The following is a 27,871-nucleotide window of genomic DNA, read 5'->3' on the forward strand; positions in this document are numbered from 1 at the left end:
GCTATTGAAAAAAAAAGACGGAGTAGTTTTGGTGATTAATTTTATGGTGATTTATAGGCAAAATGGCAGGCTAGGTTTTGCCGATTGAAAAAAAAGATTTATAGAGCAGGACCGTTGTATTATGGAGAATCGTGAAAACGCTTACGCCGATAGTGTTCGGGGACAATTTATTATCCGGTATACGGATAGTAGATTAATATAACTTCTTAGATTACTTGTATACGCTATTCGAGCTGTCATTGATTTGTTAATATGAACTACATTAGCAGGAAATAGCAAATTATTCATAAATATTTGTGAATATTCAGTTTTCTTTTACACACTTGTATTGTTTAAATACTTGGTATATTACTATGAACATATTTAACCAATTAACGCTGCTATTCATTGACGGGCATCGCATTAAGGTAAACATTTACACAATATAATAGAAGTGTATAATATCATCACAATAGAATCCTATCGAAAAATGACAGTAAAAATATAAGTTAATTACTTTTTTTATGTAATAATTTTAAATCAAACACAGATTTTTTGAATCTACTAAGTTGTATTTTATTAACAAAAACACAAAAAAAATCATATTGTGACGATTGTTTCGCCTTGTTAGGGCATTATAAAACGAATGTCATTATCAAAAGACATTTGTTTGATAGTGCCCTAATAAGGCGAAACAATTGTCACAATATTAATTTGTTTTTCTTAATAAAATACAGCTTAGTAGACTCAAAAAGTTTGATTTAAAATTAATACATAAATTAAAATGGAGTTCTACAAATTAAACGCCGAATCAATAAATAAATTACTTTTTTACTAAATCAATACCTGATTGTTTATTCATAAAATCGATTCTATTCAAAACAGACGTTCAGGATTAAGTTAATCCATAGCAGTCAAAGTCACGTACCTTAATTGGTGAAACGACAGCTTTAGCAGACAACCAAAGAACGTGGAAAATAATATTTAGAAACTGATGCAAAAACTAGAACAATCACTCGAGGGGGATAATATTATGTTCGTATGTTAAATACGTTTAGATCAAAAATGTCCTAGTTTGTGAGTTATCGAAAGTGAAGCATTGAAAAAAAAAAGTTAAAATATGCATCCGTAAGGGAGATTCTACGCGTTATACATGATTTCTTTGGTTTTGCTTTATTGGTTGTGTTGTATGTTGATTTATGTTATACATGATTTCTTTGGTTTTGCTTTATTGGTTGTGTTGTATGTTGATTTACGTTATACATGATTTCTTTGGTTTTGCTTTATTGGTTGTGTTGTATGTTGATTTATGTTATACATGATTTCTTTGGTTTTGCTTTAGCGGGTCCGGCTGTACCACCTGGGTACTTAACAGTAGGCGGGAGGTAATGCTAGAGTATTATAATATTGTCATAATAGTACGGCAAGAATATAGGTGTATAGAGAATAGTGGCCGACGAGGTCACGTGGCTCGAATTACAACAGCGGTAGCCCTTGAGAGGTGTGATTTACGCCACAGCGAGCGCGAGCGCTGAATTCCTTCCCAGAAACCGTATATGGAAGTAGCTCGAGCATTCGTCACCGGGCCTCAATAGCGAGTGCCCACATAGTTAGGAGTGAGTGAGCCAGTCGCAGAACAGGTGGGGCGTTCAGTAATGTTATGTAAACAGTAAACGCTGAACCAAACACTGCCAGCGGTAACAAAGGCTGCGGAGGGGTAATCGCACATAGGGGGGGTGGGGGTGTTTTCATTTTCGAAATTACCCTGCAATTATTTAAGAGGGATTTTTAAAGACACTGACGCTGATGTACGCGAAGCATGAAACATGATAAACGTTGCCGATGGAAGAATTAGATTCCAACCGAGAATGAGGAACCATTCAGTTTGTACTTACCAATCCCCTTTACAATGCAATTTTGTTTCATATTTTCTAGAAATTTTCAAAGTTCATAAAACAAAAGCAAAAAAATGCTTTGCAAGAGAAGGTCTGTCAGAAAGCCTAGATGCTTCTGTATCAGATTTGGGAATGCAGAGGTGGGACAGTTTTCAATATTACCTATCCTTTTTTTAAAATCATTTCCATAATTCGAAAATTCATATTATATAAATTATATTATATTCAACGTTAATATTTTTTAATCCCATAAATATATCTAAATGTTTTTGGGAAAATCAATAAAATCGAAACAGATAACACTTTGTTGGAAAACTCTTCATATATTAACCTATTTATACAATGTGTTAACGAAACGAACGCTTTTAATTTAATGTGAAATAAAAATATTAAATATTTTACTCTTCGAATAATTTTGTTACATTTTAGTAATGCAAATTTTAGATTACACACTTCTACTCGTTAATCTATAAAAAAAATGCTAACCTCACTTATCTTGATTTAAAATATGAAATGTTTTGAATATTGAAAGCATTAACTTTGTGGATCATATTGATATATTATTTTGAAAAATAAGAAGACTTTGTTTATTGATCCACTCACATTTTTATTGAACAACTAGTTTCGGCAACAACCTGTTGCCCTCTTCAGGGTTTAAGTCATAAAATGTGAGTGGATCAAAAAACAAAGTCTTTTTATTTCTCATAATAATATAAAATATGAAAATTTAAGTAGCCAATTTATTATCTCTTTTCTAATAAAGAGTAACATTTTACTATACGTTTCCAAGAAAAATAAAATATGACGTATATACTCGTAAAACATCGCAGAAAATTTACATTCGGACGGACCGTAACGTCGCGTCGGAGGTAACTGGACAGATTGTTTTACATTTTGAATTAGTTCAGTGGTCGGCAAATTTATAAACCAACGAGCCAAATATGCACATTACAATTGAACAAAAAAATTGAGAACCAAATCTGTTTGCAATTCTAAAAAACCACAATTATAATTTTAGACCTTCATCAAATTACGGAAACACTAAATAAAACTTGATTTCACACATCATAAGGATTTTATACATCGATAAAAAATCGCTTGAAAGTAAGGCGTCCATAAAAACACAACTTATTGCGAAAAATGTCCTCGCATCTCTTTTGGGAGTTTTATCAAGTCAGGTTTGTATGTATTATTTTGAGAAATATGAGGTTTGTACGTCATTATTTTCAGCACGTTCACAGGTTGTTATAAATAAGACGAGTTCATAGTCAGCTTTTAATAAGGTTCATGCTTCAAAAAGATTGTTCGCATGAATACGTAAAGTCGAAGATCCTTCCCGTGGATATTTGTGCCGGAGTCGCATTTAAAAGGTCAAAGAGTCGCGTACGGCTCCGGAGCCACACTTAGCTGACCTATGAGTTAGTTGATAGTAGTTGCATGTACGAGTACATATGAATATTACATTGGCAAATACCCGCTGCAAACACACTGTATATTGTCGTTCCGATTCGCTATACTACGTATTTGTGGGAACATAATCCTTATGCTTGAACAAATGGCAAGAATTCCGCATCCACAAGAGAACGTTTCGGTCCAATTACAAAAGAAAACGTACTCCTGCTCCCTGCAGGGGTTCTTAAGAGATCTCGCGCAGTAATCGTAAGTTTACGTGAAAAATGTAGGGTTAGTGCAGTATATCCTGAATTATTAATATTAAATCCGCCGCGCAGCAAATATCGGGAGAAGGCGAAGTGAACCTCTTACACAATGCAGCAAAGGGAATGTGGGTGCATGTAAAACCATAAAATCATACATACCAGCATCTCTAACGATATACGGAATGTACTGGGTTGGAACTTATTTCATATCTATGTAATCATAACTTATAAAAATCTCCCCTAACTGATAAATATTAATTCGTTAATGCATTGCTTCCAGGTAAACTGCTAAAATATTTCTATCATCATTAAAAAATACGTCTATTTAATGTTATTTTTACTGATGCATTACAAAAACCAGATAGCTAGTTTTCCCAGATTTGTGAACAAGTATTTAGACACACTCTTGTGTATATTATATAGATGTATTTAAATCATTAAATTAATATTAGATTTAAGCTTTGTGCTGAGATTTCTTAGTGGAACTGCATTTTATATAATAAAATAACAAGTATGTAGTTTTTTCCACATAAAATTTATTTGACCAGTTGCCGTCAATCATCAAACTCGATGTAATCGACATCATGGCTAGTCTGATGTCGGTTACGACTAAACCCGGTCACCGGTCTAATACATGTATTTTATTTTATGGAAAAGACTAAATAGTTGGTAATTTTATTACATTGAATTAGTATATCGATTATGAAATTAATATTGAAAAATACATACAAATTGAACGTGTACACATTTACATTGGTGAGTGCAATTCTGCAAGGCTATTTGAGAATAATTAAGGCGGTTCAGTGAGCAGTCGGAGTTATCAGTGCGTACAATTATTATTCTATAATAGTAATTAAAACCAGACTCGGGTACCGAAGGTGAGACCGCCGATGCGATCTCATTGCACCGGCGCACAATTCACTAAATTAGAAATAAATCATTAAAAATATAAAATAAAACACTAATTTCGACGTCTGACAATGGGAGTAAACTAAAACATGGAAGGAGAAAGCCTATTCATTTTGCTAATAAATGCTCGACTACTTACATATCTGCTGATTCACCGCTCACTTGATGTGTATTTAGTGAAAGTAAAATGCATAAACAATTCACAATGATACAATAATGTTTGAGTGATTCCGGCTGTTGAACGTTTTCACAAAAATACACTATATTATTAATCGAGAAATTGTGACAGTAGCGAATTTGATGTAAAGAAGGAACCTTTCTCCGTGTAAAATCGACGACATGGTCGAGTTTTTCAAAATAAAAATAAGGGGGCATTCTCAAATACACAATTCAGTAAGCGATCAGCTGCACGTAAACCCAGACGTGTCTCCGCGCATATTATTTTTTAGAATATGTATATTTATTAAAAACATGATTTGATCATTATTTACCTATAAATAACTCTTTTCTTTTCAAAACTATATATATTTATTTCGAAGAACTTATTTTTTCAATACAAAAACAGTGTTTTAAGAGAAAGATAAAACAATTACGTTAAATGTTAACAGGGTTAAAAAAAAATATTGCGGGCTATCGAATATCCCGCCTTAAAGATTCTATGAAAAAAAACTTTTAATAAAATATGAGACACTCCATAAAATTTCAAGACTCGATCTTGATTTGATCAATTATAGAATGGCGTAACAAGAACTGAACGATTATGATTATTGACGATTTTATTTATATTTTCAATGAGGAAGGTCAATTTTCAATGATCAAAACTCTCTATGTCGTGGATTTTATTACAATCTTTTATGCGATTAATTCTTTTAACCGATTTTACGACATAAGGTGTTCTCACGTCATTAGAAATAGTGCAAAAAATTAAGAAACCTCCACCTACGACCAAAATCGTCCCACGAACAACGTATTACATGCGAGGAATATGTGAACAGGAAAAAACATGAAATCGGACAACCGGTAACCGAAACGAAACAATAAAAAAATATAATAAATTTAATAATTTTAAGTTTTTCACAGCTATATAAAGCATATTCGTAAATAATTATCCTTAAATTTTCTCCTTAAGAATTGATGTAAAAAATAAAATAAAAAACAGATAAAAAATAAATAATGTTAAGGTAAAGGTACCTTTAAAAGACTCACATTTAGATTATCAAACGTATACGATTTTTTGAAAAAAGGGGCAGATAAGAGATATTAGTGGCATGTTCTAGACTTCTAGAGAGACAAGACATTTCTAGCCGGTTGCTTACATCGACGAGCAAGATAATAACGTCCTTTTTACATTTCTATTTGAACACATCAACCGGACTGTCTTATGCCATCATTGTATAGTCTGAGCATTCTGATACAGGCGATTCTTGGTATATTGCAACACAACATATGTAACTTGCGAATTAACATTTTCCCGACATTTTATCGTATTTAATTAAACGACCAAGTGGTTTGTTAACCGCCAATATAACTAAAGCACAGGAGTTTAAATATTTATTTATCTTTGTATTGAACTTCCTATTTCCTTTTCTTCCGCATTTTGCTTCGGTTCGATTATAGTAATTAAACCATTTAATTGATATTTATTATGGTGTCAGAATAGGAAAATCACGTAACTATCAAAGAATGCCATAAACACGCTGTGTGAGTATGTATTTGTTGAGTCATGTACCGCATATACGTGCAATGAGTTAATTATTAGAATGGTTTGTACAACGATGTGTAAAAAGTGAATAGGTACTAATTCCAATATTTCACCGCCAACGTAAGATTTTGCCGAGCGTCGAGGAGCGGCATTTATTGCCTCATACTATGTCTCAATACGCACCGTGTAAATTATCAAATTATTGTAAAATCCGTCAATAAAATGGCAAAGATATCATCTACCGCGGTCGACCTCCGCCCTGGTGCGGCCTTTTTAGGAACAACAAGACGTGATGTCATCACGAGCCAGATATAGACATGATCTTACCAAACGTTGTCGCAGCCAGGGCATTTCAACCTGACAAAACGACGATCAACTAATACAAAAAAGAGTATTCCTTGTTTGTAAATTTTAACCGAAATCAGTATTCTTAAGTTATCGGATACTATAAGCGATTAAGATAGATTTTAACAACTAGAAATTCACTTGAAGGGTAAAAAAATGCCTTATTTTCCGTATTTTTTTTAAATATATTTTTTTATCCACTTTATTTAAACTCTATTTTGTTTTATATGCACAACGCTGTTAATTTTGTTTTGTAATTTGATGAAAAAAGTATAAAACAATGTGGGTTGTATTTTTTCCATGTAGGTAATTATGGACTAATTTGACATGCGAAAAATAGAATTTTTTATCAATAGATTATTGTACAGATAAATCAATCGTATTATGATGAATAGCTAGACTATATAAATATATCAATAGATATTAGTGCTTTGCAGTGCACTATCGAGTCCAATATTGTACGTATACCTTACAATATATACATATTTTTTTTTTAATAACTTAATTTGAACATATGATTACTCTATTGTACATACAATAAAACAGTTGAATGATAACACGTGCTATAAAAATATAAAACAATGGTGTGATAAACATTATTGATTACCTAAAGGCATTTAATCGGAATGCGATAAGCCACATTATGAAACAAGGAGCGATTGTAAATATTTATTTTATTATAAGAACAATATTAGGAAAATAAAAAATAAATGGAATTCATCGCTATAGTCCGAGACATGCTGAGTTAAGAATGTTTAAAATCCGTTTTGAATACAAAGGTATCGTTCATTAGGTGATTATTTTTTCATAAATCTGTTTGGTTTTTCCAGCTGAATGCGGATAGTGAATTTAATAGAAAAATTAAAATCAAAATTAAATTCAAAATACGTATTCGAAACGCTTTAAAAAAGAAAATAGCATAAATAAAATATGGAACACATACAGAAAAACCAATAACTTAAAAAAATATATATTAATGAGTACCCCTGGTTTTAACTGGTTGGCCTACATGAAGGACGCATAGAAAAATACAGGTTTATAAGACTTTTTAAAATGATGACAAATATGGCGTCTTCGATTTGCACAACCATCGTAACCTTCGAATACAATTGGAAATTCATTATTTGCACACAAAAAAGATGCATTTAAAATAAAACATGGAAAAGAAAAATATATCAACGAATATAATTTAATACGAATGTCTTCCGTGAAGCAATTTGAATATGAATTATACCGATACCACCCACTTCAATGGTTTCGAGAAGGAACAATGCCTTGAGAATTCTTAAACACTGCCTGTAACAGGTGTTTACGTGTAACGTACAAAGCGTGTTTGAAGGACAATCTAATTCATATGAACGGATTTCCACGGCATACCTATTTGACCTTTACAGCCTTCTTAGATAATGACTAGATTCCTGAGCTGAGTAATTAATAAACCGCATTTCCTACAACCCATTCATAGCGTTTTGAATAAAAAATAAACGTTTTTCTCCTAAAATACAACAGAGTATGCAAAAAAGGAAGCTTGTCTAGTCAGGCACTGATTGATATATCGCTCACTCCTTTCAAGAACATCATAAATCAAAAAACTTGATTTTTCAGGAGAACGTTCTAAAAGTTTAAAAATATAATACAATGTATTAAAAATAAATATCAAGCCACTTACTGAACTTTTTACTGTGCAACAGATCTTTTTAGGTAAAACCAGAAACATTCACAACTGACGATTTTTGATTTATGACGTTCTTTAAAGGAGAGAGTGATGTATGCGTGTGATACATCTATGTACATATGTACATAATTATCAATAATTCAGATATATCTGTAAACCGATTTTCATCTCGTTATATCGAGTGATGACGTAGATGCATGAATTGTATCGTATGTTCGTTTCGCTTGTGTGGCAGAATAAGAAATAAGCAGTCGTGACGAACAAGGTTATCAAAGGACGTTGAACAAGGTCGCGTGCCTCCGATACTGTTTACTTTACAAAGAGGTGAGTATGCAAAACTAAATAGGTGCAAATATCAAAACGTAAAAAAAAAACGAAAAATCAGTCTGAGCCCACATCATCGCGGATGTCTCTTGTTGAGGTTAAAAATTCAAATTCCAAGGATACAGGTATATCGAGATCGAGAATTATTTCCAAAAGTATACGTATATTAAGTCCGAATTTGACGAAAATGATTTAATATTAATCAATTTAATATAGTTGTTTTATTTTTTTTATAGTATACATAACACTTGTATAATAACTTTTATTTCACTCTAGTTTCGAAAACTACAGATGTTTTCATCTACAGGTGAAAAGTAAAACGTGCGTAATGAAATGAAACTCATTAAGTGGTATTATAAGAGTGTTTACTTATAAAAAATTTAAACAACTAAATTAAATCGATTTTTAATTTAAATTATACTTGTGTTTACGTTTTTATCGTGAAACGTGTTTCGATGCATTTCGCATCATTTTAAAACACCATACGGTATTCAAAATGGATGGATATTACCACAAAGTGACTGCCGAATCAATTAATTTTATTTAATATCCATAAAAAAACACACCCGTACTATATAAAACTTATCCTAAAAAAATATAATAGTTTGTCTAGTAAGAAATGTGTGAGAAATTACGTGCTTACGTTGTTTTTCGAAATTTTTATGGCGGAGTTCTTGATGGCCGGAATCTGATTATTGTTTTTTATTCCTTTGCCTATGCGATTCTTAAACATTCCTTTAAATATTAAATTATGAAAAATAGTTCACACTGAGCAGATGCTCATCCCGCGTATTCTACTTTCATCTGGTTTAAATCTCATATTCTGTAGTAAATTTGCATGGTGGCAACACCCGAGTCGGAAAAATTAAACAAAACCAAAATGGCGACATTTATAAATCATCTCGAATTTCTAAAACAATTTCGTAAAAATAATGTAGCTTTGTCATTTACAGAGATACTCTATGAAATCTTGTTAATGCTCTGTAAATTGATTAAGGCGAGATAATAGATTTTCTTCTGTCTTACATTATTGCATCCCGAGAGATAAAATAAAGAGTTTACGCATTTATGGAACATTAGGTGTAACTGATATCAATAGTATAGTAGAGGAAAGGCAATTGAGATGGTATGAGCACATTGTACGTAGAGAACCTGAATCTATTGTAAACTAGGCCATGGGTCTTCCTCGAAAGACATCTAGAGGAAGACCAAAAACTCATGGATGTTACAGAAAGATAACATGATTCGAAGGTATGACTTAGGTGACGTTGTATATGGTAGAAAGACCTACAACCTGAGGATGAGGAGAGTTGAACCTAACAGTATACTAAGACGATAAGTTGGGATGGAGCAAGGAAGAAAAAGAATTGCGTCCCGCTATAAAAAATAAAATCAGGCGTAAAAGAAGGCGGCATTCATATCGCCATGTAAAAAGAAAATTGAGACATTCAACACTGCCATCAGAGGGTCCACTGACCAACTAATCCATGGATGAAAAATAACATGATTCCAAGGCATGACTTAGGTGACCTTGTATATGATAGAAGGATATACAACCTGAGGACGAGGTGAGCTGACCCTAACAGTTTACAAAAGCGATAAGTTGGGACGGAGCAAGGAATCAGATATAAAATAAAATCAGGAGTAAAAGAAAGCGGCATTCATTTCGCCCTGTAGAAATAAAATTGAGATATTCAACATTGCCATCAGGGGACCACATGAAAACTAATTTCTACACTCCAATTTCCATTGTGGCGCAACAGCCAGCGGGGAAAAAAGTAAAAATGTGTTATTACGACACTCGAAACGTTCTCGTTAGCGGATCAGTGTCGATAGCGCAAAACAAAATGAAAACAGAAAGTGAGCTAAATTACGATTATCATGCGTAAGTGCAGTAGATTCTCTTGTGAATGAGTCGTGACGGCTGGCCGCGCCGAGCGCCCGGTGGGAAAATAACAAATAACCCAGCCGAGAAGAAAGGGCCATTAAGATCGCTCACTGCGATTAATCAAAAGCGAATTGCTCACCAGTCTTGTAATGAGTTAATATAATAACGCACGCGTGCGTTAGAACGCATTGTGGAATGTTTATTGGAAGCAAAGTCTGCGTCTAAACAATAAATATCCGCAATTATTATCTCGATGAAGAATCGCTCCTATTCACCCATTAACGGTGAAATTTTAATCGTATTTATTACCGTATAACCTTCTAGATAGGTACTCTCTTTAACTCTTTACAAGGGAAACATTTTTAAAAACTTCAAAAGCGAATTGCTTACTAGTCTTGTAATGAGTTAATATAATAATGCACGCGTGCGATAGAACGCATTGTGGAATGTTTATTGGACGCAAAGTCTGCGTCTAAACAATAAATATCCGCAATGATTATCTCGATGAAGAATCGCTCCTATTCACCCATTAACGATGAAATTTTAATCGTATTTATTACCGTATAACCTTCTAGATAGGTACTCTCTTTAACTCTTTACAAGGGAAACATTTTAAAAACTTCATAAGCGAATTGCTAGTTCTGTAATGAATTAATATAATAATACACGCGTGCGATAGAACGCATCGTGGAATGTTTATTGGACGCAAAGTCTGCGTCTAAACAATAAATATCCGCAATGATTATCTCGATGAAGAATCGCTCCTATTCACCCATTAACGATGAAATTTTAATCGTATTTATTACCGTATAACCTTCTAGATAGGTACTCTCTTTAACTCTTTACAAGGGAAACATTTTAAAAACTTCATAAGCGAATTGCTAGTTCTGTAATGAATTAATATAATAATACACGCGTGCGATAGAACGCATCGTGGAATGTTTATTGGACGCAAAGTCTGCGTCTAAACAATAAATATCCGCAATTATTATCTCGATGAAGAATCGCTCCTATTCACCCATTAACGGTGAAATTTTAATCGTATTTATTGCCGTATAACCTTCTAGATAGGCACTCTCTTTAACTCTTTATAAGGGAAACATTTTAAAAACTTCATAAGCGAATTGCTAGTTCTGTAATGAATTAATATAATAATACACGCGTGCGATATAACGCATCGTGGAATTTTTATTGGACGCAAAGTCTACGTCTAAACAATAAATATTCGCAACTATTATCTCGAGGAAGAATCGTTTCTATTTACCCACTAACGGTGAAATTTTAATCCCATTTATTACCGTATAACCTTCTAGATAGGTACTCTCTTTAACTCTTTACAAGGGAAACATTTTTAATAACTTCAATCAATAATTACATCAGTATAATTACCGCGTGTTGTTCTATAAACACATCGCTGCAAAATTCCGAATACCATAAGGCAATTAATTAGAAGTGTGTCCAATGGCTAACTGTTACTTTTCCGGTTACCCAATTGGGATGCTATTCGTTACATTTTCTATGTATATACTTCTTTCCAGCTTAAGTAAGTCAAATATATTAGAAGCAAGGACTACTTTTTACGAAAAACGAGTCTTTATGAAGAAGTGTTAATTTTATTTGGTTTTTGTTTCGATGGCCCATGTCTGCCATAAATATATTGGCAGTGAGGCAGAAATTCGTTTATTATTTATTGAAAAGAAAATTATAGATCTAATTTATATCCTTACAATATATTGCCTAAACTCAAATTAACCAGCTGCTTAAAATATATAAAATAGGACCCAGTCAAGGATCCAAAATGAATGAACTGAAATAACAAATTATGGAAGAAGTTATTTGTGTTAGTGATTAGTTATGTTTTCTCTTTTTTTCCTTTGAACATGCTTATCCTATCCTTATGTTTTTTTATAGTAAGTTTTTAACTAACTAACCATCACCGCAGGGCTAGGTAGAGAGAATAGAACGCCACAACACTCTATCTTTGCAAACATTCTTCGCCTCTTTCACGTTCATTCATCTCCTCATGCATACCCGCCGATTATTTTCACTCCTAACTTGACCGCTTTCAAGGATTTGAGTATATCTATTTAATGTATCTTTTTTGCTTTATATTTTACATTCTGCCATGTGTTTTCTAAATTGTTACCTTTTAAATTATTTTTTGTCTTCTTAACATTAATTCCATGTACCAAAATGAGTAATGAAAATTATTCGTCGGGAATATTATATATGTGACTTATGTATGTAATATGTTTAAATCAATAAGTAAAAAAATCGGGGTAGTAAAACGTTTTACCGGATGTGAAGGAGTGTGGCGATAAGCCATGCGTAAGTGAACGGGATACACTGAAATGAAAGCGAGGAATTTTCCGGAAGCGAACGCAATGGGGAGAAAGTGTGAAGATAAAATAATGTTAGAATTAACGGACCTCGGTGTGGCAGTTAATTGTGTTACGCGAGTGTAAATTAATTGCAACAAGAACCCTGCAGGAAGAATGACACGCGGGTTACGTTTCCGCATCACTTGCGTGAGATACGGTGGGAACAGTAACACTAGACGGTTATACTGATTGCATTGAAGAAATTCGCAAATTGCATTTCATTCGGTAAATTTCATCTCGATTATTTTTTTAAAATTAAACACTTGAATATACTTTAATGAGTTTTATTTATACATATGAATAGTTTCGAAAACTTACAGATGTTTTCATCTTCTGGTAAAAACTAAAACTAATGGACAAAGTATATTTAGGGGTATGTATAGGTAAATTAATATAGGGAAAGGGGGTTAAGGAACAAGATTTTTTGTAAAAGGAAACGTTGATAATAATGGTGACGTATTTTGAAACATTTTTATTAATTAACGTTTTATCTGAATTAAAATTTGTATGTATTTCTAAATTTTCTAAATTTTTCATGACTTGACCTTTATTTGTAACAGAGTTAATGCCATTCCACAAAGTTAATGCCGAATCAATAAATAGTATAAATTTCATCTCAACTCACAAAATTAAATAATGCAACAAAAATAATTTGTTATCCAGAAATTAATATATTGTCAGCCCCCAAGGTGTAATAGTTAGCGTGTTTAGCAATTTGGAACATGCTGGAGGTCGAAGGATCGATTCCCAGGAGGGTTAAAAAATATAAGCAATTTTTATTTATTTAAAATTACCCTGGACTGGTCCCTTGAGCGCGGGAGTGATCACCTTGCCTTCATGTAAGTAACGATCAAGATAACATAGCGTCAATGTGTTTCAGTGCCCTATGCACCATTGGGTGAGGATAAGAGTAAGATTGCATACAGAAATTAATATATTGTGCTTGATGGCCGTGAAAAAATATTTAATGATATTTTGAAGAAAATAATGACATCCGTAAAATTAACGTATATTTTTTTGGCATTCGATTGTCATTCGAACGGAAAATTACAAAGCCATACGAATTTTCAAGGTCGTTTATAAGAAGTATTTATTTAAGTAAATATTTTTTTAAATATCACTACTTATGTACATATTTGTAGCGACATGGTCAAAAGACCCTAGATCAAATTCAAAAGAAATATATTAAAATATAAAAAATGTGTACACACAAAATTAAACGGCTTAATAGTCCGTAAAAAATCATATGTGATTAGTACAATTAACGTCGATTATACACGGTCACTTTCTGAACAAATTCAACACAATGATTGGATGACTTTGAAGATTTTGAATGAGCTTAATTAGTGAAAAATTTCAACCTAGAATTTTATGGTATACAAAGAAGCTAATAAAATACATATAATCAGATCGGAAACGCTTATAATAATTTGAAATAATTGAGGTGAAAATAATTATAAATGATTTTTCAATCTTATACGTTATTTATTTAAAATCACCCTAGAGACCTGAAGGGCAGGACTTATCACCTTGTTCTCATAAAATCAACGATAAATATAACATTACTCCGATAAGGGTTAGAAATAAAGAGTTAGAAAACAAAAGTACGTTTCTTATTTTATGTATTAATTTTTGAATAAAACACAGATTTTTTGAGTCTACTAAGTTGTATTTTATTAAAAAACACTTAAAAATTAATATGCAATTTTTTCGCCTAGTTATGGCATTTTCAAACGGATTTTTGAACACAAACATGTCAACCGAATGTTTGAACATAAATATTTTATTTATTGTTTCGGCATTAACTTTGTGGTAAGACATGTTACAATGATTAAAGAAAACACTTCGTTTTTTACCACTTGAGTTTTATTATAGACTACATGTTTCAGAAGTTAAACTTCCATCATTCAGGTCTGTATAAAGTTATTATACAGACCTGAATGATGGAAGTTTAACTTATGAAACATGTAGTCTATTTGAACATAAACATGTTTGGTAGTAGATTTATATTATCCACTGAAACTTCGTGATGGAATTGCATTTTTAATTTATTATTAGATTAAAACCAATATTTTTAGCTTTTCCACTTTTTTATTTGACCAGCGACCGGGTTTCGTCGTTACCGACATCATCAGACTGGTGATGTCCAGTCTGATGATGTCGGTAACGACGAAACCCGGTCGCTGGTCAAATAAAAAAGTGGAAAAGCTAAAAATATTGGTTTTAATCTAATAGTAAAAAAAAAAAAAAAATAAATAAAAAAAATGTTTGGTAGTGATTGAAAACAAGCATTCGTTCAAAAATGCCATAACTAGGCGAAACAATTGTCACAATATTAATTTTTATATGTTTTTTTAAAAATAAAAACAACTTAGCAAACTCAAAAAACTGTGTTTAATTTCAAATTAATACATAAATTAAAATGGAGTTCTACAAATTAAAAGTAAAATCAATTAATAGTATGACTCTTAGTTTATTTATAAATCTTTCCACTATTTTCGAAGTATTCGTTCAACTAAATGCAGACTTGTTAGCTGTATACAACAAAATAAAATAAAATTTTATAAAGACACCATCTATGGACAATTACGATAAGAAGACTCAGCACAAGAGTAAGAACAGCGAGAATATCATGGATTGTTTGAAAGGAGATACACGCTTATGCGGAAACAGCTGCTCATCGATTTCCGACTCACCGTTGTCCTCGAAGCGGACCTTCCTCCTCCTGGGTTCCGGAGGGGAGTCCAACATGCCGAGGTTCTCCCTGGACAGCGAGGACATGAGGATGCCTCTCAGCTCCTGCAGCGTGCTGGTCGGGATCCTGTTCTGCTGGTCAAAGTCCACACCCATGGTAGCGGGCCACCGAGACAAGAACACATCAAACTCGACAGAGAACCAGAGAATCCGGTATATGGCACTGTTAACACATCACACGACGCGGCAAAATATCACTTGACAACCCTTGTTATTATTTATACCAGGGCTGTGCAAAACGCATCCGTATTCACTTCACAGAAAGAGGCGGCTGTAAACTCAGATTGAGAATATTTATATATTTTTATTAATTGATTCGGCAGTCACTTTGTGGTAAAATCTATCCATTTTTAATTTAAGTTTTACTTAGTTAATACCACTATTTCTTAAAATATACTGTGACACGTGTTCGATGCATTTCGCATCATTTTCAAACACCGTTTCAAACACCATTTTCGGTGTTTGAAAATGACGCGGAATGCATCGAAACACGTGTCACAGTAGATTTTAATAAATAGTGGCATTTACTAAGTAAAACTTAAATTTAAAATATTCATATAGGTTAAGTATATGTATAAGTGTTAGGCGTGTAAGTATTACACATACCTAGTACACAAGTAAACTCGCATCCTATGTAAATTCACGTGTAAAATTGTAGAACTAAAATCTTACACCTGAGTAACTTCACTGCTAACTTAGAATCAATGAAATGTATAAACTCATGCCTCTAGCGAGATAGCGAGTGTTTTTGCCTAGATTTCACTCATGAATTACAATAAATTATATTAACTTTAAACATAAAGAGTAAATCCACTCACGGTAGGCATAGGCTATAAAACTTAAAAAGTTGAAGCCTTAGTAGGGTCACGATAAGCGGTATTGCATAAGCCGTAGCTAGATTTCAGAGTTACTTGGACGTTAGGTAATTTAATAAAAAAAGTGACTTGTAATGAAGCGACCTTGTAATAAAAATACTGTAAAACAGAAGATGACCCCGTACTCGTACGTAGTAAAGATTCGGAAGAAACAAATACCGCAAGACACACGATCGGACTAAATACGAAATGCTATATCACTGAATGAATAAGACTTCTGGTAATGATATACACACGACACACGCCCGACATAAACAAACATGTGTGTATAATCACACTTATTAGGACGTCATTGATAACAGCTTACTAAATCATGAATACATTATGAAGAAAAAACGTTACTAAGTCCATCACAGACAGCTAACTCAGTACCAATGATAGTTCAATGAAATCTATTATATAATGCCATCTGCTAGTAAATAATGAAAACTAATTATTATTACGTATTGTCAATCATAGTTTGAACACATAATATATTACAGTGTTTCGCAAACTTTTTCCATTCAAGGTACACCTACCAAATTGAGAAATTGCAGAGGTGCATATTTACCATATTATGGTAACATATTTAACATATTATGTTAAATGCGAAATGTGAGCCTACTTAACTGAACACAGGCATTCAAACTTAGGAGCAATCGTGTTATTTTCACAAAACTAGACTTTTTTCCGCGGCACACCACCTAATCACCACGCTACAACAGTGTGCCCCGGCACACACTTTGCGGAACAATGATATATTACGTGACAAAAAAAGTATTGAACTCTTGATTGTTAGCAGGTGTATAATACCAGCTATTTAAAAAGTTTTAAAACACTAAATCTTGCAGACATCCCCAGACTCACATGATATCATATTTTACAATAACTCGCTTTCCATCATAAAAAAGTGTTGGCGTGTGACGTATTTAGGAAACACGATCGAGTCAAGATGGCGAAAAGGTGTGGCACATAAAAGCCAGCGCTGGATGTAATTTGTTAAAATAACATAATTTTTACGATAAGATAAAAATACCAACACACCGCATGGTTTCGTCTAGGAATGTCTGGTATCTGGTTGTACCAAGACACTCACTCACATCCGTTCTAGCGTCAAACTAGGCCCATAAACAGATTACTACACCGATGTGTCAGTCATACCACACAAGTATCCAGTTTGAATGTAAATACAATCTACACACAGTCCATGGTTAGCTACGCTAGTTCTTACTACGTGGTCGGAATAGCAATGAACCACTATAAAATAAATCACCTAGTTGTTAAATTAACCTACAGAGATGAACCGCAATGGAAAAATGTGGATATTTAAAGGTCACGTTAGCTGGCATTGAATATCCGCTTGAGGCACTTCAAATTCATTCACAAAATCTGTAAACTAGAAAAGAAGTGCTATTATTATTTGTATGAAAGAGATAGTACTCGAAAGTACTCGTAGACGAAAAACTATTGAATTTAACGTACTCTACATATAAAAGTTATCTTTTTTAGATCTCACTTTAAGGATATTTTTTGAATAATTTAATTGTACTAAAATACAAAATATATCCCCTGAGAGTCATATATTAAGATAAATTAGATGTCTCAACAGGGATATGTAATATATCTCAATTCTCTTTTATTTCATTACCATTTTAAATTGCAAAACACGCTTATTGAAAAACAGCTTTTTACCAAGTTGGATACACATTACATCATAACGGATATGCATTACTTTAGAAATTTGGTACCAATGCAGTTAAAACAAGTGTACAAGTGTTCACTCCCGCCAGTTCTCCGCTCACAGAACGAAATACTTGGACTTGGAATAAAACTGGGACCAAAACACCTCGGGAACACGAGGTACATTGACTTTCGATTGCAAGGCAACCAGTAGCCGAGTCTTTCGATGAAGCGCGTAATGACATCACGCATGGTGACGTCACGATTTGAACGAATTCCTGGCATTTGAAAGATAGATACTTTGATCCTTTATATCTTCATTACTTCTTCACAGATTTCATAATAATTGGCATAAGAAAGGTGCCATTGAGGCATTTTTGAATTTATTCTGATGCATTAAAACTTTTGTTTGATAAACATGCTAAGTAAATATGCAGTGATGTACTTTTATCTCGTTTTAAAAATCTAGAAGCGTTATTCGTCATTCATTTAAGTGAAAAATACACTCATAATTCTATCAAGTAGATAAACAGATACATTGTGTTTTTATAATACCAGTGTATCAGGTGATAAGTGATGGAAAAAGAGTCGGAATTAAAACGTAATAGTCTGGCTTTTTCTAAACGAGTTTGTGATGGCAATAGAAGTGCTAATGTGAATGGTCCGACTTTAAGGTCACCCGTTGGACGAGAAGACAAATATTTATACAAAAACTTAACAATTACATTTAAAATTTACATCACAAATTGAGCGATTCCGGATGAGCAAAAGACGTAACGCTACAAAAAGCAAAAATATAAGGATTTTTGTTTTATTTCAACCAACGGATTTAAAATGTAAGTATTATTTTATATTTACTGCGTGATAAAAAGTATGAATTGAAAATATAATATTCTGAGAAAAGAAGTCAGAAGAAAGTATTTTATCGCTGATAACCTCATATCCTAAGTGCTTACTGCGGAAAACCGCAAGGTTTTACAGTAAAATTTGCAAATACAAGTATTTTAAAATAAAAGTTAGTAATTTAGATGCATTTCTTTCGAATAAGCAAGTGTGATAGTTCTAATATTTGCATATTTCTTAATATTTGTATATTTTTGTCCGCCACCATAGTGTATTGGCCAGCACTCTCGGCTACCGTTCTGGAGGTCCCGGGTTCGATTCCCAGGGGAGGGTCAAAAAAATATAAGTGATTTTTCACTCCAACATTTATTCAATATTACCCTGGACTGGTGCCTGAAGCGGAGGGCTGATCACCTTCTATTCATGTGTAAATGATCAAGAAAACACTGCATTTGTATGATGCAGTGCTCTATGCACCATTGGGGTGCAAATAAGGGTTTAAAGAAAAAATATTAAAAGCATTATTAACTTTATGGTATGGTAATGTACCACTCTCCTTCTCATTCATCGTTCCGTTCGTTTTGTATAATAAAACTTAAAAGTTAATGTAATAACGTAAAATAGTATTTTAGTACTGAACGATGAATGATAAGGTGTTTTATTTTACAAAATTGATACATAATTGTTATGATAAATAAATGCACAAATGTGAGAATCACTATTGCGGTGTGACGTTTCGTCTGACGTTATAAACTCATAGACACTACGTGAAACAATTTAAATCACATACGATCAAATAAAACCATGAATAAAAACAGAATTCTAAAAAAAGGCAATACCGTAGAAAATAAATAATTCATAAAATGTGTTGAAAAAAAAAGTTTCACAATTCAGTAACTGCTCGTGCCATTGCGTGAAAAGTGATGAATAACAATGTTTGCATTAGTTACATAGTATAACTTAATTATTCACTTATTACTTGTTGATATATATTTGGTATATTTCATATATCTTTTTTAATCACTAGGTATTTCGATTTGTATCACTGGCGCGAGAATCCTCGGAAGGATAAAGACGATTGTGATCGGTTTAGATCGCTCGCGGTCGGGTAAGATCGGCGACTCACTCTCGCGGTGGTCTGCACGCGCGCAGATTACCGTGGCACTGAGTGCTGGTATCAGGTAGTGTGTAGAGACTGCCTCCTACTGGCCGCCGCGATCACGTGGCTTGTGACGTCTAATCCAGGTATGATCAAGAACAAACTGTTGCTCCAGCGAGAAGCGCGATTAGGTTCATACGAAATCAAAAATTTAATGAACCTTAAATTAATTTACAAAAGGGGTTAGAAATGAAGGTTAAGAATCAGTGGGCAGAAGAGATAGCAGTAAAAATAAAGCTCTGCTGTCATGTTGTAGGGTATTTAAATAATAATAATAAATTTGGATATCTAATATAGCGCCATTTTCGTAAAATACTACCTCAAGGGTAGAAAATACTACATTTTCGTAAAATACTACCTCAAACTCCAAAGGAATATCGGATTTAATATACTCGACATAAAAATGATATTTAAAAAATTCTCTTTGTATTTTAAAAGCGCTTCCCACGAGTAGAACAAACTATGAACAAAGTTCCTATATTTTTCTTTCATCAAGATTGGTTAACGATGAATATGGGATTTTTTTTCTACTCGATCTTGTCAGCACTGAGATGGCTTACATAGTAAGTCGATATTCATATCGTGGTGTCTTCATATTTTCACCAAATTTGTCTTCGACTTCAGCTTTGATCTTTCCCTTTTCCCCTTTTCCTCCCTCCCGTCCCTCTTCCAGGTATATTAAATTACAAATGTGAAATTTTCTAACTGGAATGGTACAAATACCTGTTTTGTGTTACACGTTAATGTAAATTGAATTTATGTAACTGTTTTTTTAATTTCCAAAATAAACTAAAATTAAATGAAAATAAAATAAAAGTATTAAAAATCAATCATTTCTCTCAACATTTTCATTTGCGAAATGCACACATTTCACATGCGCTTATCGTAAAAGAGCTTGTTACATAGTAATATGACATACTCGTATCTCATAATCACAATCACATGCGCATGACCTTATGTTGCTCTGTTTGCAATGTTGTTGACTTTGTTGATAGTCCAACAGTACCGATTGTCTTGTCATTTGAAAAAACATTGATTTATTTCTTAATAAAAAATAACGATGAAATTCCCAGATGTTTCAATTTTCATAATATTTTTGTAATCCTGCGAAAGAAATATACAATAGAAAAGGAATTATTAACACAAGTCTACCGCCTGATATAGAAACTAAATACTACCTTAATAATACACCACGCAAGTATAAATATTTATGTGTATATGTGTTTTTCCGGATTTATTTGTTGTAAATTAATATCACCGAAAATATAGACTTTCAAATACAGCCGAACGAAACCTCGTCTCCCACCCCTCGGGATCATATGCCTATTAAAAAATAATACTAAATTTCAGTATTTACAACACTTTAAAAAAAAGATAATGACTACATGAAAACTAAAGTAACACAAAAACTATTACTATTATATTTAAGTTGTATACTAACATTGCTGGAACTGCATTTTATAGAATAGAATAAAATAAGAACAAATAAGTATTTTTCACATGAATTTTATAAGACCAGCGACCGGGTTTCGTTGTAACCGACTGATCACCAGTCTGATGACGTCGGTTACGACGAACCCCGGTCGCTGGTCAAATAAAATTAATGTGTAAAAAACTGTTCATTTGTTATTTTATTCTATTATTATTTCACTGTATTATTTTTGGACATCTCATCAAAGATGAAGAAGAATATGGAAATATGGGTATTTACGGGACTGACGACCGTCATAGGCTGGTTTAAGTGATCACTTTACACGCGTGTAACATTCACCAATTCTATCCATTATTGACAACCACGCTACTCAATGTATATGAATTAATTTTGAAACATTGTTCTTGAATCACTAGAACTTCACTAAAGACATCTATTGGTGAGATGAAAAGAAGCTTCTTTTATTGAGCAGAAACTCTTTTGTTAGTATGTGAGGACCGGATCCTGGATTATAATTACACACATGAGAAACCCCAGAAAATATCATTTTCATTTTTATCATTTTGGCTTATAATTTGACCATATAATTTATTTACAACATTTTGAGTGTGTCAACATTTTGAACATTTCAGAAATCAGGCAAGCCAATCTATGGGGACGAGTTGGCTTGACCACAGCTGATCGCTGATCACCGATCAGCAGCCCACGTCAGAGTGCTTTGGACACGGAGACGAGGCAAGGCCGAGTGGGCTGCAGGCGTGGGGAATCACTATGCTTCGCCCACACGGCACCAAGAGAAGTTACCACACATCGGTCACCGCTGGCAATCCACTCGCAGTGACGAGCAATTTCAAAATACAAACAGCTGACAAAGGTGCAAGTGTCGTTTTGTGCTCGCGTATTGTGTTATTCCCACCATATTGTCAAGAATTCATGAATAGATGGATGAGTGGTATTTTCATTAACGGGAATGAATGCATTGCGTATTTGTTCTACATTCAATGGCTCATTTTTTTACATAATCTAAAACCTTTTTTGACAAAATTGAGACCAATTATTGTCCGCCCCCGTAGTGTCAGCATGCTTCGGTACCAAGCTGAATCTCTCGAATTCAATTTCCAGAGGAGGTTAAAATAAATAAAAGTGATACAAAGTGATGAAAATAGAAGACCAAAGAATCTCTAATGCAAATATTTATTACCCTGGACTTTAGTATGTATTCAATATTTTCCTTCGCGTATTTATCGATCGAGATCGACCCTGTTTCTAAACGATGCAGTTCTCTACGCACTATTGGGCGCGCAAAATGATAAGAATATAATACAATAAAATATCTTTTAATCACTTCACAGAAAAATATTAAATATTATTATTGCGTTCTCTTCAAGTCTTGGTCGAAGAGGATTATTAAATTAACCCAAAAAAGCAACATATTAAGAACTCGTCATCGAATATAAATACTTAGTTTCAAGATTTTCTTTGTTTTTATAAATAATCCCAAGCGCTTTCATTTAAGAAGAATCTTCAGAATACATATTGTTTTTATTATATTTTAAATAAATTGTTATATGCAAGTGACAATTTGTATATACAACAGTTACCATTCAGAAAATGCTTTTTTAAACAAAATCGTCCGGGGGTCCGTTATTAAAATAAATATGAAACTTTAATGCCAAGGATTTTATTTCATACATTGTATCTAAAAATATTACAATGGAGTTTTTTTAAGAAATATTTATTAAAAGAATATTAATGAATTATTAACAGTAGATTTATGTGAACCGTACGTCAAAATACATTGCATAAAATGCAGAAGGACCCTATTTTGGAAGGAAATATTAAAATATTAAAAATTGAAACGATATTGAAATTGTAAATCTAACGCGGATTCGGAATTTCAAAGGCCTTAACAAGCTCCGATCGAAAAAATAATTTAAAAAAAAGTCAAATAATACCGCTTAAATTAATACAATAAAATATATGTAAATACACGAGACAAAAAAACATGTTCACATTAAACAAACTACACGTAGATATTTACAATGTAATAGATTGATATCAAGGTCGAAAAAATTACAAATAAAAAATAATACATGTCCCAAACGAGCCGTGCAGAAATTCTCATTATCTGTCGTTGTTCCTGCCTGTGTGAAGGCGTCGGTGAGAGGGCGTACAACTTGTATGGGAAATAAGAATGGTTCCTCGAACCAACGAAAATACCAAAGCGATTGTCGAGAGGAACAAAGACATCTAAAGAAATAGGTCCGTTCGCTAACGAGGTAAAAAAGTAATCACTAACGAAGGTCTACTTACGCAATACGCAGAGATGTAACGAGATCATTATTTATGGAGTTTACTCACCTGGAAAAAGAGAAAAATAATCATTAAAAAATGAAAAACAAATGTCCAAATAACGAAAATGAAAAAAAACAGACGATCGTGTTGGGAATTGTAGATTACTTGACAGGATCATCTCTTGAAACCTTAAATATATATGTCCAAAAAAAATAAAAATAATAACGTAAAAATTGTAAGAATAGTTTTTCAAAATTGAATCAACGGTTCTAGTTGTTATATGTTCATATTGTAAACCAGGAGATCGCCATGGATCTTTCTCGAAAGACATCTAGAGGAAGACCAAAACATTCATGGGTGCTGCAGAACATATCATGATTTATGTTCCCGGGACAAATCCCCGGGTTCAAATCCTGACGCATTTGAAGAAAAAAAAATTGTTTACAGAAATGATAGTTAAATTTGCAAGGTGTTATATTAAATTTGTAATTAAGACGTTTTCAGATTTTGTCAGGAAGATAAGGATATTGGAAGGATAAACATTAAATTGTTTCAGAAAGGATATTTTTAAAAAGAATTGTAATTATAATCCAATAATGTTTTTTTCATAATTTTGAATTGAATTAAAAATAAGTAAAATTTAGTTTAACCGATGAGATGTTCAATATAGACATAATCAATGATTTTTTTTAAATGCCTGGGATGGCGACATAACTGTCACAAAGATAAGAAAATGCGTAAAATACAAATCTGTCTATAAAGGTTGAAATTTTGGAAGAATTCAATCTGAAATCTGATGATGAACAAACGAGCGGAAGCGTATAAAGTACTTTAGAAAATATATTTACACAAATAAATATCATAACAAAGAATTTCCAACACGAAATATCAATTAAAGACACTAATCTAATATAAATTTTATTCATTAAAATATACAGAAGTAAATATCTGTGGTACATATTCTGTCCCATTCATGTCTTGAACAGGCGTTGAGTTAAATTTGAATAAGCTTTTATAATTTAAGGATTCCAGGAATATCGCGGCCGCACTATTCGTTAACAGTTGAAAAACTTCGAACATGAAAATGCTCTCAATACTGTGGAAACGAAATAATGGACGTTGAATGATTTATAAAGGGGCATTTTTCGCTTGAACATTACACCAACTAGAAGAGAACTAAGTAAACAATGAACACTATAAATAATGCGGTATAAAATATGTACAAGGAAAAGGTTTATGTGCGTTTATTTTATTGTATCGGAAGTTTTACACCAAAGCTGAAAATACAATTTAAATATGACGATTTATCTACGTAGTTAAGGCAATTTTCACCCAATTCTTGGCGACTCTTATCATTTTGGATCCAGTTATCGTGGTTATCGAGACGGTGCATCGTCGGTGGAAGAAAAACGACCCCAAAGAATATACCCAATAAAATGGAGCAAAGCCTTCAAGAGTGCCACGGGTCTTTTATATCTAGAAGTACAGAATCATTTTTGGTGTAGAGGAATCACTATCCTCATTCATAAGAAGTAATGGAACAAAAAGACATCTGCTGCAGATTTTTATTTTTATTTTTTATTTAAAAGTGATATTCAGACCCTCAGTTCAAACCCCATCAAAAATAAAATTTTCATACATCAATCAAATGTTTATATGGCGAAGTGATTTTCTCCTATTGTATCACGCATCTTGTAGGAGTTATAGAGGGTGGTAAATATTAAGGAGACTAAAAAAAACATAAAAAAGGGCTTGACATCTCAACAAAGAATATAAGTCTGGAATATTCATCTTCGTCTATGTTGATAAGTTAAAATGTAAAAATAACTCCTAAGTGGAAAAATCCAGATTTGTGAACAAGCATTTGGACACACTCAAAATGTTGTAAATAAATAAAATGCATTTGGAAAAAAAAACTAAATGCATTGTATAATATTAACATTAAGAGTTTTTTGTATCGTGTCTGAAATCAAATTCATTGATACACAGTGTTACTTAAAAGAAAAGGAAATTAGTCTGTGGGTTCCTCTAATATAAGGCTTTTGATCAAATAATATGGATTCCTATCAATCACATCTAAAAATAATAAAATATGGCCAAAAAAGCAGTAAAGGATAAATGATTTCTTCTCGAGTAAGAAGAAGACCTTTCACCGCAAATAATATGCGGGTAAATATTACAAAACATCGTAATTCCTATTGCATAAACATCATCGATGTAATATTTTATTTCCGCTGTGATAGGCCTGTATGTAATAATATTAGTATATCCATATTATGGTAATGTTGACTCGATCAAGTCTACGCGCCATTTTTGAGAGTCGGCCGACAGTCGCCTTGTAATTTAAAGTTTTATACACACAAGCAGCACGCCCACAATTTACAAATCGACGGCAATTTCATACCTCAGTGACAGCCTACGTTTCGTACCTGTGTCACAGCGCAGTACATAAAAATATTACTAGATATACCCACTGCTTACTTTATACAAACGTTGCTAAAGCGTCAAATAACGTGTACAGTCAGCTCGGTTATGGAAACTGGGTACATTGGAATCTCTATTTCATGGATACATTCCACGCAATACCGGTCTTAAAAATATTATAGTAAAATAATATTGAAATGGGTTTCCTTGGTTAAAAATTAACTAAGAATCTCCAAAAATAAATCATTCTTGATTCATTTATCGATAAAACATAGTAATAAAGATCATTCGCTATCAGACAATAGAGGAATCTGTTTACATACATTTGGTACGTGGTAATGTACAAACACTTTGCAAACAAAGGATACGAATATTTTTAAAGATCAAATATTTATTTATCGATATAATCACGCAAAAACACATTGAAAGTATAAAGTAAACAATGTGTTAGGACCAGAGTTTATTTTCTCACTACTGGTTCCGGGAAACACAATCTTCTCATTGAAAGGTTATTTTAAATCTCACTATTTCGTAAAATGAGGAATTTAAAATAACGTATTTTTTATAATGTTAAATTTCAGAGCAAAGTTTATTTAGGTTCATTCACTTTAAGGCTGTAAGCTTAATATATTTAACTATCTACGTAAGCAATATTTATGTCTTATAAAATTGCCTTTTTGGATAAAACTGACAATTTGAATGGCCAAAAACACTGAAGAGGCTACTAATCTCTAACTTATTAAAGCGAAAAAATAGCAGCAATCTTTTTAAAGCGTTTAAATTACGTATATTATATTTTTTACCGGAAAGAAAAACAACTCAACACTTACAACATCAAATTTTTCCAATGCTGATGTAAATGTACCGATGGTAATTTCACCAAATTTAAATAAATTAATATTAAATAAGTTTCTTCATAGAATTCAGCCCGCAAAAGCAACGAATTCAAAATGAATTGATAAATTATTTATTTGTCGAGGAAAGTAAAGTAAAAAAAAATTGTGACAGATAATTACCACTAGAACTATTGAAATATATTTTCAGCAAAAAAAAACATTGAAATCTTCTGCGAAAATTATATAAAGGGAAAAGTTGGCATGAATTTTAACATAGAAAAAAGTGAATTAATCAGAAACAGGATTAGTGTAATTAAGGTACTGACTCTACAGCTCGCATTCGCAAGTCATTCTCTCGCCATCCATTCGCTCCACGTCTCCCTTAAAGAAATCTTCTTAATCTTTTGAATTACCCCTAGTTCAGCCTTACATTCCTTTCTAGCATAAGTAAACCGAAATAGCTAAACGTTTAAAAATAGGAAGCACGGGAAATTATTTAGGCTTTCTTGTGGAGATGAATTGGCATATCGAAAGAGTCGCAGGAAACATCGTCGTCCCCGGATGTCCGCCTCTACGTGGCCGCACTGCCAAACGCGGCGGCTGCTCTCCTGACAATGAGCAATTTCAAATTGCTAAGGACACAATCACGACACAAAGGACAAAATGGCATTACGCCCATAGCTATCCATCTCGGACGAAACTCAGCATAATGATGTATGGCGCTGTAAGCAGGGCTGTGGAGTCGGAAAAATACACGACTCTGACTCCGATTCCTATATTTACCAACAACACGACTCCGACTCCATGAGTCCGACTAAAAAAAAAAACAATTTTTCAG

At 32.9% G+C, this 27,871-nt stretch overlaps 1 protein-coding gene across 43 annotated transcripts in view; it reads right to left on the reverse strand.

The window, feature by feature from the left end:
- The window catches only part of ens (MAP7 domain containing protein ensconsin), a 290,307-nt gene that overhangs the window by 93,103 nt on the left and 169,333 nt on the right, over positions 1-27,871 (reverse strand). For 2 of the 43 annotated variants that reach the window (XM_088278176.1, XM_088278149.1), the window contains exons 1-2: positions 19,867-20,053; positions 15,453-15,788 (exon numbers count right to left, since the gene is read on the reverse strand). The exons of 36 other annotated variants lie outside the window; for them this stretch is intronic. In XM_088278176.1, the coding sequence (XP_088134302.1) occupies positions 15,453-15,606 (154 nt within the window). In that variant the 5' untranslated portion in view covers positions 15,607-15,788; positions 19,867-20,053. Of the gene's footprint in view, positions 1-15,452; positions 15,789-19,726; positions 20,054-27,871 lie in introns of those variants that run through there. 5 more of the 43 variants (XM_088278163.1, XM_088278177.1, XM_088278151.1 and 2 more) reach the window with 3 other exon arrangements.

This window comes from Brachycentrus maculatus, unplaced genomic scaffold (genome assembly GCF_059751285.1).
Source record: "Brachycentrus maculatus isolate JH-2025_06_01 unplaced genomic scaffold, ASM5975128v1 h1tg000055l, whole genome shotgun sequence".
Taxonomy (NCBI): Eukaryota; Metazoa; Arthropoda; class Insecta; order Trichoptera; family Brachycentridae; genus Brachycentrus; species Brachycentrus maculatus.